The sequence below is a fragment of the Neomonachus schauinslandi genome, chromosome 1 (assembly GCF_002201575.2).
Source record: "Neomonachus schauinslandi chromosome 1, ASM220157v2, whole genome shotgun sequence".
NCBI lineage: Eukaryota > Metazoa > Chordata > Mammalia > Carnivora > Phocidae > Neomonachus > Neomonachus schauinslandi.
This window is the reverse complement of record NC_058403.1, coordinates 199,580,575-199,600,271: the sequence shown is the minus strand read 5'-3', so window position 1 is coordinate 199,600,271 and position 19,697 is coordinate 199,580,575. Positions and strand designations below refer to the sequence as shown.

Below are 19,697 nucleotides of genomic sequence, written 5' to 3'. Positions count from 1 at the left end.
CCTGAGCCGAAGGCAGTCGCTTAACCAACTGAGCCACCCAGGCGCCCCCAATTACTCTGTCTTGGAGACTGTTCCATGCACACTTGAGAAAAATGTATATTCTGCTGTTGTTGGGTGGAGTGTTTTGTTTATGTCTGTTGGGTCTGATTTGTTTGTGGTGTTTAGATTCTCTGTTTTCTTATTGATCTACCTATTTGTTCTCTCCATTACTGAAAGGGAGCTGTTGACATCTCCAACTATTATAGAAATGTTTATTTCTCCCTTCAGTTCGTTCAGTGTTGCTTCATACATTTTGGGGCTCTGATGTTTGGTGCATATATATCTTAATTGTTTTACCTTCTTGGTGAATTGACTCTTTTATCACTATATAATGTTCTTCTTTGTCCTTAACAACAGTTTTTGACTTAAAGTCTATTTTGTCTGGTGTTGATAGAGCTACCCCTGCCTTTTTTTGATTACTAACTATTTGCATGGAGTATCTTTCCATCCTTTCACTTCTAGCTTACTTGTGTCTTTAGATCTAAAGTGAATGTTTTCTGTAGCATGTGGTTGGATCATTTTTAAAATTCATTCTGCCAATCTATGCCTTTTAATTGGAGAGTTAATTCATTTATATTTAAAGTAATTACTTACTTGTAGAGACTTATTTCTGCCATTTTGCTATTTGTTTTCTGTACATCTTACAATTTTTTATCCTTTGTCTTCCTCTATCACTGTCTTCTTTTGTGTTGAATTTTTTTGTAGTTATATATTTTGATTACCTTCTCGTTTTCTTTTGTTTATATTCTACAGATATTTTCTTTTTGGTTACCATGAGGATTACATACAATGTTTTAAAGTTGTAATATTTAATTTGAATTGATACCAACCTAACTTCAGTTTGCATATAAAAACTTGACTCCTATAAAGCTTTGTCCCTCCTCTTTATGTTACTAATGTCACAAATTACATCTTTATACATTTTGTTCCCAGTAACATAGATTTATAATTTCTTAAATGCATTTGACTTCTGAGTCCTGTAGAATATTAAAAAAAAAATGGAGGTATAGATCAAGATTACACTAATGCTGCCTTTTATATTACCTTTAGAGGAAATCTAAATACCTTCATGTGGCTTCAGGCTGCTTTCTAGCGTTCTTTCATTTCAACCTGAAGGATCCCTGTTAGCTTTTCTTGTAGGGCAGGCCCAGTGATAATGAGCTTTCTCAGCTTTCATTTATCTAAGAAAGTCTTAATTTCGCTTGTTTTTGAAGGACAGTTCACCAGATACAGAATTTTTGGGTTAGAGTTCTTTTCTTTCAATACTTTAAATATATCCGTCTGCTGCCTTCTAGCCTCCCAAGTTTTCTGAAGTGAAACTGGCCTGTAATCCTATTGAGAATACTTTGTATGTGATGTGTCTCTTCCCTCTTGTTGCTTTCAAGATCCTTTCTTTGTCTTTCAGTAGTTTGATTAGAATGTGCTTGGTGTGGGTTTCTCTTATCATCCTTGGAATTGGGTGATCTTCTTGGATTTGAAGATTTATGTCTTTCATCAAATTCGGAAAGTTTGGGGCCATTTTCTTTTTCTTCAGTAAAGATCTCTAGTCCTTTCTCTCTTTTCCTTCTGGGACTCCCAGAATGGGTGTGTTGTCCCCTGGTGATGTCCCAGACGGCTCCAGGGCTCTGCTCACTTTTTCTTATTCATTTTTCTTTCTGCTCTTCAGACTTGGTTAGTTCATTTGTCTCATTTTCAAGTGTGCCGATTCGATTTTCTTCCTGCGCAAATGTGCTCTTGAACTCTAGTGAATGTTTAATTTCTCTTTTGTACTTTTCAACTCCACACCTACTGTTTAGTTCCTTTGAATGATTTTTGTTTGTTTGCTGGTAATCTTATTTTGTTCATGTACCGTTTTCCTGGTTTCCTTTCATACCCTGTTTTCCTTTAGCTCTGAGCATATTTAAGACACTGGTTTAAAACCCTTTTTCTGATTAAGTCTTCTGCAGGGATGGTTTCTGTCTGTTTATCCTTTTCCACTGAATAAGCCTTGTTTTCCTATTTTTTGGTATGCCTTGGTATTTTTGTTGTTGAAAATCAGGCGCTGGGTGGTTATAATATGGTAACTCTGGAAGTCAGATTCTCCTTTCCCGGGATTTTGCAGCGTTTTTATTTGTGTTTTTGTTTCGATTGTTGATGGCTGTGGTAATCCCATTTGTTTTCAGATGTTTCCCAACCATTTTTGAAAAGACTCCCTTGTTTATACTTACTGAAGCCTCTATTCTTTGGGCTCATGTTCAGCTAATGTTTTGACAGAGATTTCTTTGAATGCCAGGAGCTGAAACAGACAAAGGCAAAAACCGAAAAAGAGAGAACAGCCCCATCTGTCAGTGTCTGCAGACTGGTTCTGTGCTGGAGCAGTTTTTCTCTGGTTAGCCAGGCTTGCTCGAGCGTAGGGGTCAGCCTGAGGTGAGGGCTCTAGGTCTTCTCAGGAACTTTCAGACATGCCTCTTGCCTGGGTGTGCATGTGGCTTTCTAAAATCCTCCCTATACATGGCTGCTTCTGAGTGTCCTAATTTCCCAGAGTATCACCCCAGCTTCTTCTGCAGCCTGTAGATGGTCTATTTTATGTTTTCCGAAATCCTTTGCTCTACGCGGCTGTTGGTTTGTAGCCCTTTGTAGCTTGTATGAGCTGTGTCCTCCTCTTCCCCTGCTTGTGTTCAGAGTTATGTGAGACAGAGACAGACAGACCCATCCTTCAGGTCAGAACAAAACATACGTGGTAACTTGCAGATAAGGTCTGGGGTTCTCTCTCCGGTTTGAAGAGGTGAACTGAGAACCTGGTTGCTGCTTAAGACTGAGACCGTCACTGCCCCAGGGATGGAGTTGGCAAGTAAAAATGTAAGGGCAAGTAAAAATGTCACAAAACTGTCCTACAGTTTTGAAGATACCTTTTTTTTTGTTCGGGAATTTGCTTCATTGCTTTAAACCTTTGATTGTTTTCCAGAGCTCCTACAAAGTTGGCTCAGACAGCTTCCGTTGTTTTCAGTGTTTCTGTGCGAGAACAAGAGCTTGGAGCTTCCTGGCCCACCATTTTGCTGATGTCGCTCTTTCCTTTTAAAGGAACTTAAAGCTGTGGTGTTTTTACTTTTTTACAGGTGAATCAGAAGGGCTCAGAGAAACCACTCGAACAGGCATTTGCAACAATGGTGTCTTCCTTGGGCAGTGGAATGATCAGGTACCTCCCTAGAAATCTGTGCAGGTCTTTTCAGATGAGATGTGCACTTACATATCCAGCCATCCCCCCTCACCCACGGGCATCCATTCCCAGAGCCCCAGTAGATGCCTGAAACCACACATGGTACTGAAGCCTAGGTATACTGTAATTTTCCTTAGATACACATACCTATGATAAAGTTTAATATATAATGTAGGCATAGTAGCACATAAACTGATAATAGAATAATAACAGCAATAATAGAATAATTTAAAAAATGTGCTATAATAAGAGCTATGTGAATGTGGTCTTTCTCAAAATACCTTGATGTACTGTAGTTGTATGTCTTATGATGATGTGAGGGATAGATGCCCACGTGATGAAGTCAGCCCAGTGACAAAGGCACTGTGACAGAGCATCAGGCCACTGGCAACCTGACCCCATGTCAGGAGGAGGACCATCTGCTTTCAGACCGTAGTTGACCCCAGGGAACCAAAGCTGTGGGAGGTGAAACTGTGGATAAGGGGACTACTGTACACACCAGTACGTAGATATCACGAGACATACGGTGATCCCCACTTTTCAAAAAGTCTGTGTCACACCACTTTGTATTATAAGAGATCATGTTGGTACCTGTTGTCACTAACCGAAAGAAAGCCAAAGACGATTTTTCACCTTTATGAGAAGGTCATTACCACACAGATGGAGGTCTTTCATAAGAGTATAGTGGCCTATGGCATGAGGCAAACTTGGAAAGCAGGGGGCACGCTTCGCTTTAGGCTACTTCAGGTCATAGGAACACTCCACTTCTGGATAGTAGGGGAAACCTGAATTACAGCTCAGCTTTTTTCCCCCCCAGTACTAGATCAAAGCATGATTCTGTTAGCTTGAAATTTTTCTCTGGCATAATTATACTGCAGAATAACTTCTTAACAGTCAGATTTTAGTTTGAATTTTGTGAAAGTTTAGTCCCTGATCAAAATCCCCTCCTGAGGCTTTGTGTCACGTGGCCACTGGGTCATGAATTTCAGTTCCTCGTGATCATTTGGTGTGATCTCTGTGGTCCTGACCACCACATGAGTTGGAGAAATTTACACTTGCATGGTGGCCTTGTCTGGAGCTGCAGCCTTACCTACCAAACTGTGCAGCTTTGTCAAAAGAGAGGGATCCTAAAACATCCAACAGTTGCCCTGTGGAAAGGTGCAAGGTGATGAGTCAGCCCTTTTGGAGCTTTCTGCAGCAGGAAACTGGGCAGGAGGTGAGGGTGTATTGTGGTAGGAAGTGGTCACAGGCACTGGGGTGGTGGGTGGGGGGGAACTTTCCAAAGAAATGGTATGGGGTTATTTGGGGAGAAATTTTTTTAACCTAATGAGAGATTTTAAACATCCACAAAAAGAGAATGATACAATGAGCATTTGGGGAAGAATTCAAGTGTCTTTCCTCCAACTCAAAAGCTCTAGCAAATTCATCAGACCCCCCCCCGCCTCCATGCACAATTCTGCCTTGTCCCAGTGGAACTTTCTTAAACATTCTTTGGAGGACTCAGAGGAACTTAGAATATACCTTAGACCTGAAAAATTAGAACCTCTGGGTTTGGAGTCTAGCATGCGTACTCTGAGAGAAGTTTGTCTGCTGTGTCCACCCCTTGTTAAGGCCTTCTGTCTGCCCCAGGGGGTTTCCACAGATACACTTGGCTTGAGAGTTGTCTTGAGTTTGTAGCAGCAGCTCACTTCGAGAACTTGCAGCGTCAGAGTCTAGAGTTACGCCCTTGGTGTTCCAGGAGCTTGGAGGGCACCCATGGCCCTTACCTAAAGAGCGAACACCCAGAGCTGTTGTCGTTTTCCTTCCATGAGCTCTGAAGACCACCAGACAGAGGAGCATATTAAAAAAGTATATTTGAATATTTTTTAATTGAGTAAATCCATATTCTGGCAGGGGGAAAAATCAGTCTGTTAGTTAAAAGTGAAATTAAATGGTAGACTTAATGTCATGTTTCAGATACCGGTTTACTGGACTGATTCACTTTTTAGTTGTTCAGTGATTATTGCTTTGAGTACATTAAATGAATGAAGTGATGGATTGGTGAATGACCTGAAGGAGAGAGGTCGTGTGGTTGTGCTTCTGAGGAATGGTGGGACTCGTTAGCAATGGGAAGTTTTTCTTTTGGGAACTATTGGGGTCAGAAACAAAATAGTATATTTACAGTCACGCATTGTCAAAATATAACAATGCAGTTCATTCTTAGAAGATACCAATATGATTTTAGAAGGATGCGTGCTAAGAATCCAAATGCGTTTAGGTGCTGGCCAGCTGCTTACGGTCTTCAAGCCAATCTAGGGCTCTTGCTTCTGTGGGAGTACCCCGAAGTGACTGTCACTCTGTCAGTCTTGTGGGAGCGGCCTCTGGAAGTGCTTCCCCCACTCCCAGTCTTCACCAAGTCTAGCCTCCTGGTTAGCTAACCTCTGTTTTTGTACTGATTTCTAAGACCATTCTCACCTCATCAGTGAGATAACCATTAAGGTGGCAGGAGCCCCTCTGGACCTGCTCAGAAGCCCGCACTCTACTGATGCTCCTTCGGTCTGTTGGAGCCAAGGGAGTGACATGTGGGCAGACGCCTCATCTGAATTTCACTGTGTAGTCGACCAGAGCTTGATGTCCTTCCAGTCCTCCTACTTATGACTTGACCTGGTTCCTGACTCCCTTGACTTTCAGGACCTGGTTCATGATTTTCTTTTCCCCCTCTCAGTTGGCAACATTGTCCAGCTCATGGTAGGACACCTTCACTGTCAGATGTGTTCTAACCTTCAGAAGTGGCCTATTAAATACCAGATAACTAAAAACAACCCATTGCAGACCGGCAGGGAAGGTCCCTCTGCCACATCTATATGAGATGTACAGATAGTGATAAGGACAGTGGGTGTTTTGATTTGTTAAGGAAGGTGATGGACAGTAAGTGACCAGAGTGGGGGCCATGCGGCCTCTGTGCTTCTGACAAACCCCAGTACAGATCTGACACTCGTCGAATCCTCCTTGCACTGATTTGAGCTTGACCATTTTAAACATTTTATTCAGTTGAAAAAATAATACAAAGGGACCTTATTCTTTGTATATGGGGGCAAAGAATACACCCTGGCTATTCATTTGGATAAGACTACTTTATATTATAGACCCGATTGCTGTACCTGAGCTCACTTGTGCTTTCTGCTGGGCTTCTTCTCTACTCCTATCTCAGGGCCTCTAGAAGAACATGTGAAGATAGAAGAGAGAGAGTGTGTGTGTGTGTGTGTGTGTGTGTGTGTAAACCCGCAGTGAAGAAGAAATCTGTACGCTCAAATAGGAAAATCTGCTTATGAACATAGCGGTAGAAGGAAAATGACTAATCTTTGGTCAGTTTCTGCATATCTTTTCTTTTGGTAGATATATTGCCTTTGACTTCCATAAAGAATGTAAAAATATGAGATGGGACCGACTAAGTATTCTGCTGGATCAGGTAGCAGAAATACAAGATGAACTAAGGTAAGCTATATCATTCCCCCGTGGAGGTCAAGGGAAGAGGGTCGTGTGTGTATGAATCATAGTTATTATGCCTTATCTAGCAGACATACACAAATACAGTTCACCAGGTTGACAGCATTTGTTTATACTATGACTTTTAGTTTTTTCATTGTAAAGATGAGACTTAATGATTTAAAAATATTTTAAAAGCAACCCAAAGCCAGGTATTCTCACATTTTTATGAATCAGGTGCCACTCGTTTACAAAGCTTTACATAATTGAGGTTAGTGTACTAGTATTTTATATTCCGTTGTTTTCACTGAACATTCTATCACGGATCTCTGATATTTTGTCTCTGTAACGAAGGTGTTTAATGGCTTTCCTATACTCCACTGTGTCATAATACAGGTTCAGTTAAATGTTCTTTTTCATATTAGCCATCTGTCTTCTTTTCTTTTCTCTTCCTACCACAAAAGACTGAGCTGCAATGAATCGCTCTGGGTATATGTATTCTTAACTTCTGTTAAATTATTTCCTAAAATAAATTCTTGAGAGTAGGATTAATGGTTCAAAGGGTCTGAATAACTTTATGGTACTTTCCGTGCGTGTTTACTGTGTTACTTACCGTGTTGGCTCACGGGTTTGCAGTCACCTGCACATGTCCGTCTTTACTTATTTTAAAGCCAGAAGAAGTCATGTTCTGCCTGTGTGTAGTTCTGACCCTGGCAACCCTCGGGCACTTTTTCATGTTAGTTACACAGTAACATAGTAGAACTTTTCCTCTAGGCATTTCTCAGTATTTAGAAATCTATTTTATACATGTTAAGTAGTCAGCTACAGTTAGTTAAACCTGCTCTTTTTCTACGAGGTTTTGTCAGGAGCAGCTAGTGAAGGGGGATTGACATATGTCATTATTGGGCTAGAGTGACGCCGGCTGGACCTGGGACACTGTCAGAGGAGGGGGCTCCTTGGGTTTGCCCATTAATTGCTGCCACACAAGAGTTTGAGAAAGGAGGATTGACCCCAGAATCTCTCTCCCTCCCCACCTGCTGTGTTCCATGGGGACAGCAGAGCTGCACATGACCTCTCTGGACATGTTCCCCACGGGTTTTGGGGGAAATGGAAAGAATCTGGGCTTTGGGGTATGACACACCTCATTTTGAAATCTGCTGCTTTTTTAAAAAAGATTTTTATTAGAGAGCACACGTGAGCACAAGCAGAGGGAGGGGCAGAGGGAGAGGGACAAGCAGACTCCCCGCTGAGCATGGAGCCTGACTCGAGGCTCAGTCTCATGACCCTGAGATCATGACCTGAGCGCAGGTCAACGGTTGGACGCTTAACTGACTGAGCCACCCAGGCGCCCTGAAATCTGTTTGCTTCTTATTAGCCATGTGACCCAGGGGCAAGTTAGTTACCTTCAAACCTTGGTTTCTCCATTTGTAAAGTGGAGATAATATTCCTGCCTCGTAGACTCCGTGTATAGTTGAAGAAACAGCATTTGTAAAATACCTAGTATTTATGTTTTGAGTCCTCATGGGGTGCCAAAGCCTGCATGCACTCATGCACGTGTACGTGCACACACCAGCTCCAGACGGACCTCACCAGCTCTGCATGAATCTCAGGTAGATATTTAGCCTCAACGCATTCTTCTAGGCCCTTAACTTTTAAGGTCATGATTTTTATTTGGCCCATAGTAAATCTGTTGTGTTTGCCTGCCCATTTTGATTTTGGGGAGCGATTGCAATAAATTTACTATTCCCTGGCATTCACCATGTGCTCTGTCCCATGCGCTCTGCTAAGCAATTTGTGCATTGTGCATGACTGGTGAAAAACTTAGGTTTGTGGAGATGAGGGTGATTACTTGAAGTTACACAGCTAGTACGTTACCTGGGGGAGCTAAGGCTCACAAACCAGTTGTTTGCTGCTGGGGCCCGTGCTCTTCCCTGCCACACTGCGCGTTGTCCAGTTTTTGAGTTCATAGAATTAGCTGAGGAAATTGTTAAAAATTAACGAAACACAGGAACTGGTGACCATGGTTGGCTCCAGTGCAGACACCTGGGTGGTAAAGGGGAGAAAGGAAACCTGATTTTTCAAACAACACCCTGTTGAACCTTATAAACTTCGTAGTATTTGCATATATTCCCCATTTTAAGAAAGGTTTTTAAAAAGTTCTTAATGTACAATTTCCAGCCCTTGCTTCAGAGACCCTGACTTGAGTTTATCTCAAGACCAGGTATATCCATTTTTAGCACACAGCTCAGGGAATTCTGATACGGACAGTGTAGGGCCCATGCTTCGAGAAATCTTGATATACGGGACCATGATGAACAGCTGGGTCAGAGTGGGGCCTGCTTCTGGCCTCAGCTCTTCAGACTTCTCTTTGGCTCTCTGGTCATCCCATTCCCCTGGGCCACACACTTCCCATCAGACCTTTGAATGCGCCAGTTTCCCTAATGTTACCGACGGGGTGTGTGTGACACAAGAGGTGGTCAGTGCGTTGGCCTGACTGCGGTATGAGGGTGTTTATACAAATATGTTTTAGTTATTTTCTAGTGGACATGGCCGGCATGGTGGTGACGAGCCAGGAGGGTGTGTTCCGCAGCAACTGCATGGACTGTCTAGACAGAACCAATGTGATCCAGAGCCTGCTGGCCCGCCGCTCGCTGCAGGCCCAGCTCCAGGTGCACATGCTTTGTCTCTTTTACGAAATCAGCAATAGAGGCCAAAATGAAAGAAGCTGCATCCTTAAAAACCTTAACAAAAAGCATTACAAAAGCAAATAACAGAAAACATTCACGTTGCTCCCCACCCTAACCCAGCTTTTGTGTTTTTGTCTTTCCATCCGTGGGTGTGCACATCTCCATACCTATGGTCAGCGTATGCGTATGCAGTTTGGGTTCTTTTTTTTTTTTTTTAAGATTTTATTTTTAAGTAATCTCTACACCCATCACGGGACTTGAACTCAACAACCCTGAGATCAGGAGTTGCGTGTTCCACTGACTGAGCCAGCCAGATACCCCTTTACATAGTTTTTAATTTTGTCTTTTCCTCTAGCATTATACGGAGCCATAGTTGTTTTAAGAGTTGCACTTACTAAGTTGCTACATTTGTTGGCTTATAAATTGCACTGTAGAGACCAAATCTGCAGATGTTGTTACTAACTTGAATTCTTCCCTTTGGGTTAATTGCTAGAAGTGGAATTTACTGAGTTAAAGAGAATACGCTTTCCAAGAGGGTCATAACAGTTTCCACTAACACCAGCGAGCATGATAAGTGAATCCATGTCATTGAATTCTTGCCAGCATGAGATGTTTTTATTTAAAACTTTTTTTCCCATTAGTAAAGAGTAGAACCTCAAAGTTGTTTTCATTTGCATCTCTCTTACTACTGGCAAGCGATACTAACCTTCAGGTAAGAAGTTTCTGACACAGCTTTGCTCTACCACTACGATTGGGCTATTGAGAAAAATAACCATAAATACTTTCTTGTGTTTATACTTGGAATTAAAAACGTAAAGCCCAGATTTCCAGATCACATTGGCATTTATCATGAGGGGCAAACAAAATGCATGCCAAATGGTTTCTTGCTTAAATGGTAACCTTTGTTTATGACGATTCAGCTTTGTTTATGACAATTTTATGATACCAGGAAGGAATTATGGAAGTAAAACACCTCCTTTAAAACAAATTGCCCTTGAATCCTAAGTAACACAGGCCAAAGGAGCGGTTTCCCTGTTTGAGCATCGGCTCTAGTTTGTATTGTACCATGTCCTCCTCAATCTGATGGATTGACTTCAAGGTATATTTTTTAATAGAAACAATAGTAGCAAAAAAACAAAACAGTAGTAATAATGGTTGTTTCCAAGCCCAATAAACTAAAGCCTTAATATTTAACTAGGTTCTGGAATCTCTACTTAACTCTTTCGTGTGCTGAATGTAGTAGTATAAAATCTAACCAACCTTCAGAGAGTCTTGGGGTGTCGGTGTCAGCTGGTGGGGCCTCCAGTTGTGCCCCCCCCTCCAGTTAAGGGTCACTGAGGGCGGCCCCTGCACTATCTGAGGTGGGAGTGCTGTTCTGGGGTAGAGATAGTGAGCTGTCACCTGTGGTGCTCAGTGACAGTGGGGGCTCTGAGGTGGTTGAGGTCCGAGATGAGGTCCAAGCAGGGGCTCCTAATCTTTGCCCAGTGACCCCCAAAGGGGAGTCCATAGGGGGATTCAGCATGTCCAGGAGTCGTCTGAGATGATATGCAAAGGGCGCGGTGTATGTGCAGTTTGAGGGGAGGTAGGTGTGTAGCATTAGGCCGCAGGAGGGGTAGGGCTGCGGCTGAGGGAAGCCCGGGGACGCGAGTGGTGGGGAGGCTAAAGGGTGGAGGCAGTGGGAGGTTGGGGGGCAGCCGGGAAGGAGGAGGTAATGGCTGGGTCCCACCGCTGCTCTCCCTTCTGCCCCTCTGTTCCCGCGGGGCTGGGGCGCGGGGGGAGGAGTCCTTAGAGGAGGAGGCCATGGTGAGCTGCCCCCCCCCCGCAGGCAAGGACCACATCTCCCGCCTGCAGCCAGGAACCGTGTGATACCATGTGGGACTGTCTGCTTTTGGTCCTGAATCACGTGTGCTGAAATAGGTTACACTCGAATATGGTGTGCTTCTTATTCCAGAGACTAGGAGTTTTGCATGTGGGACAGAAGCTTGAAGAACAAAATGAATTTGAGAAGACTTACAAAAATGGTGGGTAATTTCCTCAATAGAGGCAGAGTCACTCAAATGGTGAAATAAACTATTTTGGATTTAGGAACTCTGGTTGTCACTTAAGTCGCTGTCCGTTGACTTTTCCTTGTGTTCACAGCCTGGGCTGACAACGCAAATGCTTGTGCCAAACAGTACGCGGGCACTGGTGCCTTGAAGACGGACTTTACCAGGCAAGCCATGCTTTTCAAGTAGCACTGCAGATATTCGGGTCTCGCGTCCCGTCAGGATGCCCCAGGAGCTTTTGGGCCGCAGCAGAACCCCAGCCCCCGGCGCCTCGGGTCACAGCAGTCGAGTCAGGCTTGCTGGGAGGGGAGGCCCGGGCGCTGGAGGGTTCCTAGCCTCCCTGGGTGGTTGTGCCGCGTGGGGGGCAGCCTCGGCCCCTCAGCCCCTCCCAGACCTCGCGGTGCACCCCGGTCACTGCGGGCTGGGGCGGGGCTGAGACCCTGAACCTCAGGGTAGCAGCCAGGTGATGCCCGTGCAGCTTTCCAGGACCGCACTGGTTAGTGAGAGGTCAAGACGTGGGGATTTGTACAGATGTGGGTCTTTTTCTGCCATAGGGACTCCCTGGGAGCAAACTAAGATTCCTAGTCTCTGCCGTGTTCTGGCTGCTTAACCTGGTCTGGGTGTTTCTCTTCACGTTTCTTACCTTTGCCGCTGGCCCTGAGTGTTTTTCTCTTTGTGCCCACTTAGGTAATATTTTAGAAAAAGAATGCATATTTCTTGGACCCGCTAGAGGATTCCTTTGTGAGGTGTCTCCTTTATGCTTTCAGGGGTGATCTTTAAAATCTTTGTAACTCACTTATCTCCATACCACATACTTATTGGCCACAAAACTGTGGGAGAATTTAATATACAGATCTGTAACTCGGAATTCAACTCTTTTAACCAGAACTGGGAAGAGAACTCAGCTGGGACTGCTAATGGATGGCTGGAACTCCCTGATACGGTATTACAAGAACAACTTTTCTGATGGCTTTAGGCAGGTAGGTTTGTATTTGGTGCTCATGTTTGGTCCTCGCGTGGTCGTATCATTACTTCGCGTTGGGGAGTTACTAATTTCCTTCCTCTGTTCTAGGATTCCATAGACTTGTTTCTTGGAAACTACTCAGTGGATGAATTAGAATCTCATAGTCCTTTAAGTGTTCCACGGGATTTGAAATTCCTGGCTGTAAGAAACCTTTATGTTTTTCAAGCCTTTTTTTTTTTTTTTAAGATTGATTGATTGATTTTAGAGCGTGTGCAAGTGGCAGTGGGCAGGGGCAGAGGGAGAGAGAATCTCAAGCAGACTCCCTGCTGAGCACGACCCTGAGATCCTGACCTGAGCCGAAATCAAGAGCTGGACACTTAACCGAGCGCACCACGCCGGCGCCCCTGTTTTTCAAGTTTTTAAAAGCATTATGTCTGGAGGTATAGATGGTGCCGACTCCCCTTGATTTAAAACTTTACACATTGTTCTAAATGGACTGTAAATACTTTGTTTCCCTGAGGAGAAGGTAAGGGAAAGGAGTAAAATAACTCTGGGGCGTTTGTTTTCTGTGACACTTCACTGTCGGTTTATGTGAGAACACATGAGCAAAAGGGAGTGTGGAAGGTTTCTTGTTTCTGGAAGACTCGACTCCTGTCACAATCAGGGGTTGCTGGGGGCCAGCCTGTAACATGGAAGGCAGAGTGTGTCTTTGACACTTCTCTCCTTTTTGCCTCCTCTGCTCACCAGACTTTGTAGGAGCCTTTCTGGGGTTTCATCCAGTGGGCAGAGTGTTCCCGAATGTTGCTGGCTGGCGTCCCGGCCTCTCACTCGGGCAGCCCCCTCAGCATGCCCGTGTTTGGACCAGAGCCGTGCTTCCTCAGATGTTGTGACCTAACCAGTCTGAAAACTGGGGCAACTGTGGTTGAACCCCCAAAATAATGATGTTTTGCTGGGGAAAGATATTTTGTATATTAGATTGCAGACGGGTTTTATTCTTTTTCAAGTGCAACTGACTTCAGAACCATTGAGTAGCATTCTTAAGTGATGGCTCGTCTCTCCATTTTTCTTTTCAGTTGCCTATTATCATGGTTGTTGCCTTCTCGATGTGCATTATCTGTTTGCTGATGGCCGGTAAGTCTGCCCTTCTCTCACAGACTCACATTGATCTCTGAGAATCTGCCACTTCCTTATACAGCATCTTGAGATTGTGAGTCTGCTCAACACTTGATGTTTTCCCGTTAAATTTAGTGAGCAAAGTGAGTGGATGTGATTAGTCCTTAGATGTGACCGGAGGAAGAACATATACTGATAATTGTTTAGTTTTTTTACTTAAGATTTAAACTTTTTTTTTTTTTTTTGTCTTATCACCCAAGTAACACATAGGAATTACAGAAAATACAGTTAGGCAAGAAAGAAGAAAACATTATTTATCATCCTGTCTTCCAGACATAAGCTAACTACTTTTAACATTTTGATGTTTTAATCTTTGTGTGTGTGATTTTTTCACAAGTGAAAGATGTATTTTTTGTAATCTGTTTTCACTGAGCAATATAAGCATTTCCCCGTGTTCTTTATTTTTAATGGCTGCATTAAAATCCATTTATGAATATATAGTTTATTTAACCAACCACCTATTATTAGACAAATATTATTAATAGATTAATACACTACTTATCATTAAATTTTAGTAGGTTGAGGGGCGCCTGGGTGGCTCAGTTACACATCTGACTCTTGATTTCAGCTCAGGTCGTGATCCCAGGGTTGTGAGATCAAGCCCTGTACCGGGCTCCTGCTTAAGATTCTCTTTCTCTCCCCGTCTCTAAAAAAAAAAATTTTTTTTTTTTTTTTTTAGTAGATTGAGAGCAGAATTGCCTAATAAGAACTTGTGCTAACAAGGTCGTTACTGGTTTTCTGTTTTTCTCTCAGTATTTTCCTGTGTTACTAAGTTCATGAGCGTTTAGGATGAGCGCATCTCCGTTCAGTACTCCTCAGAGCTGTGGGGCAGGAGTGTGCGCGTTGGCTGTATTGTGCACTCGGGCCTGTCTTGTCTGAGCCCCGCCCGTTGGCAGGGCCCCATTCCCATGGGCCCCTCTCACCGTGACCCTTTGTTCTCCCACACAGGCCTTACCCCCTTCTCTCCACAGCGTTGTGTCCTTTTCTTACAGCGCTTTGTCCTCTGGCTGCATAAGCCCCTGGGGATCTCTTCTTCAGAGGTGGTGTGCATCTCCAGTGTCCCCGGCTTCCCCAGTGTGTGTTTCTCTTCGTGAGCCATGATTTGCACACTCATTTGTCTTTCCCACTGGATGGGAAACTCTTTGAGGGCAGAGACTGTGTCTTGCTCATTGTTTTGTCTCCTGTGTCTGGGCTATAGTAAACTCTCAGCAAAAGTCTGCTGAGCCAGGGACCCTTAACCCCACGCCCGACGCGCATTCTGGAAGGGAGACTCTGTAGGTGCCTGTTGCTCTCTGTAATACCCATACTCCCCTTGGGGTTCAGCACTATAGACAGTCACCATGTAGGGGAGGGAGCCATCCTGTTACTCTCAGGCAGGAGTTAGCGGACGTTCTCTGTAAAGAGCAAGATAATAACTAGTTTAAACTTCCCAAATTGCATATCCTCTCTGTTGCACATTGTTTATTTTTACAGCTCTTGAAAAATGTAAAAACCATTCTTAGCTCAGAGTACCAAACAGCTGAGGGCTCTGGAGCACAGGCAGAGCTGTGTGGCGTAAGTCGGGTCCCGGGTCCAGGTTGGGGGCAGGAAGGAAGAGGACAGGGCCAGCCAGCACGTGCCGCCCGTGATTCCTCTGAGGGCCACGCTCTTCGCTCCCTCGACTCTCTGACTGCTTTAAAACACTGCCTAGTGGATGCCACTTTCTGGGAGCCTGTGTCCCGTGAAATTCGTTTCGTCACTTTGTTCTGTGTTTCCTTGGCTTCCCTGTGGAACCTCCGGAGAGGCAGGCAAGTCAAGGCAGAGAGCTCGGCCTGAACAAATGGGACAGTTCCTTTGGGGGATGGTCCCCAGTTGGGCTTGTGAGGAACTGCCTTTCTTCTTTGTCCGAGAAGAATTTAAAAACTCAAAGGTGTGAACATTAGCGATCACGTGAATTGGTCCGTGTTTTGTGTACGAAGAGATCGACGCCGTGGATGGCAGCACTGCGTGTCCGTTCGTTGCCATAAGGTGATGAGCGCTGTGATGTGTAGATAGGGTAGCGTCTGATTTGCAGCCTGTACTTTGGGTTTTTAGAGAGTGGGGGGTAAGGGCAGCGTGAACCCCGACAGCCGACGAGGAAAGAGCGCGGAGCCTGCTATTCTCCCACCGTCTCCTCCTCTGTGTGGGTCCCCTGGCGCAGGAGGGCAGAAGCACTCGGTTCAGCTGCGCGAGGAGTAGAACAAAGTAGATCTTTTCCCGCTGCCGCTAACCTTCACGAACTCTAGACGTTGCAAAAAGTGCCGATCGGGAGAGTCGTGTGAAGTAGATCATTAAAATATGTCCCTGAGTTTTGTTTTATATGCTTTCATACATAGCTTTTCTGAAGCATGTATGTTTTGTAATTTTTTTGTGTGTAGGCATTTTGATTGTGGCGAATGTATTACTAATAGCTTCTTCTAATATGAAAGTACCTAATCTTAAAGTAAGGAATTATTTGTGTGATGTCACATAGGACAGTCAGATGGTTCTCATGCTGTGGCCTCTGGGCCAGTGGCGTCAATGTTACCTGGGAACTTGTTAGAATGCAGATTCTTGGGTCCCACCCGGACCTGCCAAGTCAGAATCTCCGGGGTTGCCTGGCAGCTGATGTCTTATCGAGCCCTGGAAAGGATTCTAACGCCAGCCAGAGTTCAAGAACCACTTGTTCAAACCCTAATTGAGAGGTTCTTGTATTTTTCCTGTAGATGTGCTGATAAACTTTGATGTTGTCAAGATTAAACTTTAGATTTTAATGTTTAAACACTAGACTTTAATGTTGCTAAGCAGCTGAAAGCTGGATCTGGGATCAATAAAATGATTTTTTTTTAAGGTCCCATTTATTCATTTGAGACAGAGAACGAGCATGAGTGGGGGGAGGGACAGAGACAGAGGGAGAAGCAGGTTCCCCACTGAGCAGGGAGCCCGATGTGGGACTCAATCCCAGGACCCAGAGATCATGACCTGAGCCAAAGGCAGATGCCCAACCATCTGAGCCACCCAGGCGCCCCTCAATAAAATGATTTTTATTTATCAACTCTTCTTTTTTTATTTTATTTATTTGAGCGAGAAAGTGAGAGAGAGCATAAGCAGTGGGGAAAGGCCGAGGGAGAGGGAGAAGCAGACTCCCCGCTGAGCAGGGAGCCCGATGGCGGGGCTCGATCCCAGGACCCTGGGATCATGGCCTGAGCCGAAGGCAGATGCTTAACCGACTGAGCCACCTAGGTGCTCCAACTCTTTGTTTTTTAATATCAACAGGTGACACTTGGACAGAAACACTGGCCTATGTGCTCTTTTGGGGAGTTGCAAGCATTGGAACATTTTTCATTATTCTTTATAATGGCAAAGATTTTGTCGATGCTCCCAGATTGGTCCAGAAAGAAAAGATGGACTGAATTTGTGTCTGTGGAAAGCGGCTTGGCTTGGAAGATTCCATTATGCAGAACTGGAGTCTTTACTGACCCGCTTTCCACGTCAGCCCGAGGTCTTTCGAAAGCCTTTCTCCGGACGTCTGCCCTCTGCTTTGTGCCCGGGGGGGACCTGCAGTCGGCCCGGTGTTCCTGCCCTGCCCATCTCTTCACTACTGGGGGGCTCTAGCTATAATTGGAAGCTCTTCTGTAATTAAAAGGTCACTGAATCCAGCTCCTGGGATGGAAGGAATCTATTCCTTGTCGATTTGATCAACTCTTGCAGAATAAGTAATATATTCAAGAACTCTAGCTTCTTTCCTTGTTTAAAATGGTAAAATTATTTTTCTAGCTCAGTTTCCTTATTGTCACTGTAGAAGCAGTTGCTGTTCGCCAGCAGACGTCCCCACACATCTTTGGGCTTTTCCTAAGAGATGAGTGATAAGCTAACATGCCTGTGTTGATGAGGCGGAAGTCTCTCGCAGACGTCAGGTAGTCAGCCGGAGAAGGGAGCCGGGTCTGGCATCCTGTTGGGGTTTCGGTTGGACTGCCTCTTGAGTTCAGCTTGAACTGGAGTGCAAAGAAGTTCAGATAGGATTTATCTTTTTTACAAGGTGTAAATGAAATCAAAGAATGTAAAGTCTGTGTCTTATGCTAAAGGTCCAAAGCCGCCTCTGTTTTAAGGATTCGCCGCAGCGTGGGAAAGACCCTCGGCTGGTCGGCTCCCCCTCCCGGCTGTGGTGTTCCCTTGGGGTTCATTCATCGAGCCGCGCGAGCCCTGGGGAGGCTCCATGCCTGGCACCGTCAGCGCTTCTCACTTTGTAAAGGTTTTTGTTAGCTTTATTCTATCAATAAGTGTGTCTGAAATTTAGTGCTTCCTGGTAGTTAGAGTTCTCCAAATCAAGGACCAACTTCATTGTTAATTTATGTGCAAAAACAAGCCTGAAAAATATGCTTTAGAAGCTGTGCATAGTTCTAATTATAAGTTGGACTGTATATTCAAACTGTAATTATGAAGTTTAAATATTAGAAAAGTGTGTAGAGTAGTATACTTGCCACTATTTTAAAACCGATTAAATACTGCTACAATATTTGTGTTGTGCTTGCAAATATGTACAGTTTTTTTCAATAGTGGTCCTTAAATATCTCTCACAGCGCCTTTATTTCAACATCACTTTTTTTTTCAACATTATTTTTTTAAACAATAAGAGTTGTTGCTTCTAGAAGCTCTAAAGGAGAATAGCTGGAAGCCCTCGGTAGCTTAAAATCAGTCATTAAAACTCCCAGTAGGGTAAATAATTAGAACTACCTATTCTTAACATGTAAATAAGCATAATTTGTTCCAAAGATGAAATGTTTGAAACGTGGTTCATGTCTACTGCAATATATTACTCAAGTGCTCCCGGACATTTCACGTGAAGACCTGACTTCCACAGCCACGGCAAAGACCAAGTGAGAGCCGCTCGGGTGGCTGTTCCGCAGCCGATGGACTGATGCTGGCTTGTCAGAGCCTCAGGTGTCCGTGTTCAGAGCCCTGCCGTGCTGTGATTTCTAAGTTCATGTACTGTACATCCTTAAGTGAAAATAAACATCATACTCTTTTCTAACCACCGTTGGTATCATTCCTGTACTTTGTCTTGAAAGGGATATTCTTTTTTTATTTTGTAATTTTTTAAAAGATTTTATTTATTTGAGAGGGAGCACCAGCAGGGGGAGTGGGAGAGGGAGACGCAGGCTTCCTGCGGAGCAGGGAGCCCGATGCGGGGCTCGATCCCAGGACCCCGGGATCACGACCTGAGCCGAAGGCAGACCGACTGAGCCACCCAGGCGCCCCTTTATTTTAGAATTTTAGAACTCAAACAAAGCAGTGCATGCAGGGGCTTTATAGAAAAGTAGACAGTGTAAGTAAGCAAGAAAATCCATAGCTTCTGAAATCCTACTTTCCAGTTATCACTTGAGAAATTGTGTTCATCTGTGTAATTATTTTTTAGTTAAAGATAAAACCAGGGAAATATTTAGTGAAGTGTGACATCCATAAAAAGATGTCCCCTGCATCCACCTCTCCCCCCAAGTTAGTTTTTCAAAAGGATACAGGTCTCACCTTGGCAGAGGGACAGTGTTGCTTACTAGAAACTGATCTCTCGGGCCACGGAATGTGTCCGGGACAAGGTGGGAATGACCTGGGAGGCCTCCACCCACGTGGAGGGTAGTGAGGCAAAAGTCCTTGGAGATGGGATGTGGAGTCTGCCGTCCCCCTCATGAGCCGAGCAGAGCCGCCTCAGGCTGTGTCCGGCCCGTCCCTGGTGTCGGCTCTCTGCATGGGCTCTAGCAGCTTCCTTTCCTGCCCAGGCTGGTGAACAGGAGCCACCCCAGCGGCTTCCTGCGAAGGGGTTTTCAGGAATTCTCTACCACCCACCCCCGTGACCTTCTGTCCTTCCCTCCGATACACTAATCTGTGTTTTGTGCCTGGTAACCTCTAGCTCCTTCCTCGCCATGGGGCGAAAAGAAAGGTTACTGATGCTCTGATTGCTTGGTTATACTTCAGTACGAATGAGATCTTAGTCCGTGTGTTACCCACGGCGTCTGTTTGTGCTCTTATTTGCAGCTCCGGAATGACAAGCTTTGTCCCGTTGAGGATTCTGGGACCAGGGAGTGGGAGGTGGGAGGAGTGGGGCTGGTCCCCAGAGTTATGTGACGCAGATGCGT

General features: G+C 44.6%; 1 protein-coding gene across 1 annotated transcript in view; it reads left to right on the top strand.

Annotated features, from left to right (window-relative positions):
* Window positions 1–18,598, top strand: part of SACM1L (SAC1 like phosphatidylinositide phosphatase) — a 60,110-nt gene extending 41,512 nt beyond the window's left edge. Inside the window, exons 12-20 of the mRNA XM_021683230.2 lie at window positions 3,135–3,214; window positions 6,611–6,709; window positions 9,231–9,369; window positions 11,339–11,408; window positions 11,527–11,599; window positions 12,319–12,412; window positions 12,505–12,597; window positions 13,470–13,527; window positions 16,843–18,598. Coding sequence (XP_021538905.1) covers window positions 3,135–3,214; window positions 6,611–6,709; window positions 9,231–9,369; window positions 11,339–11,408; window positions 11,527–11,599; window positions 12,319–12,412; window positions 12,505–12,597; window positions 13,470–13,527; window positions 16,843–16,979 — 843 coding nt within the window. The 3' untranslated portion in view covers window positions 16,980–18,598. The remainder of the gene's footprint in view (window positions 1–3,134; window positions 3,215–6,610; window positions 6,710–9,230; window positions 9,370–11,338; window positions 11,409–11,526; window positions 11,600–12,318; window positions 12,413–12,504; window positions 12,598–13,469; window positions 13,528–16,842) is intronic.
* The last annotated feature ends 1,099 nt before the right edge of the window (window positions 18,599–19,697 follow it).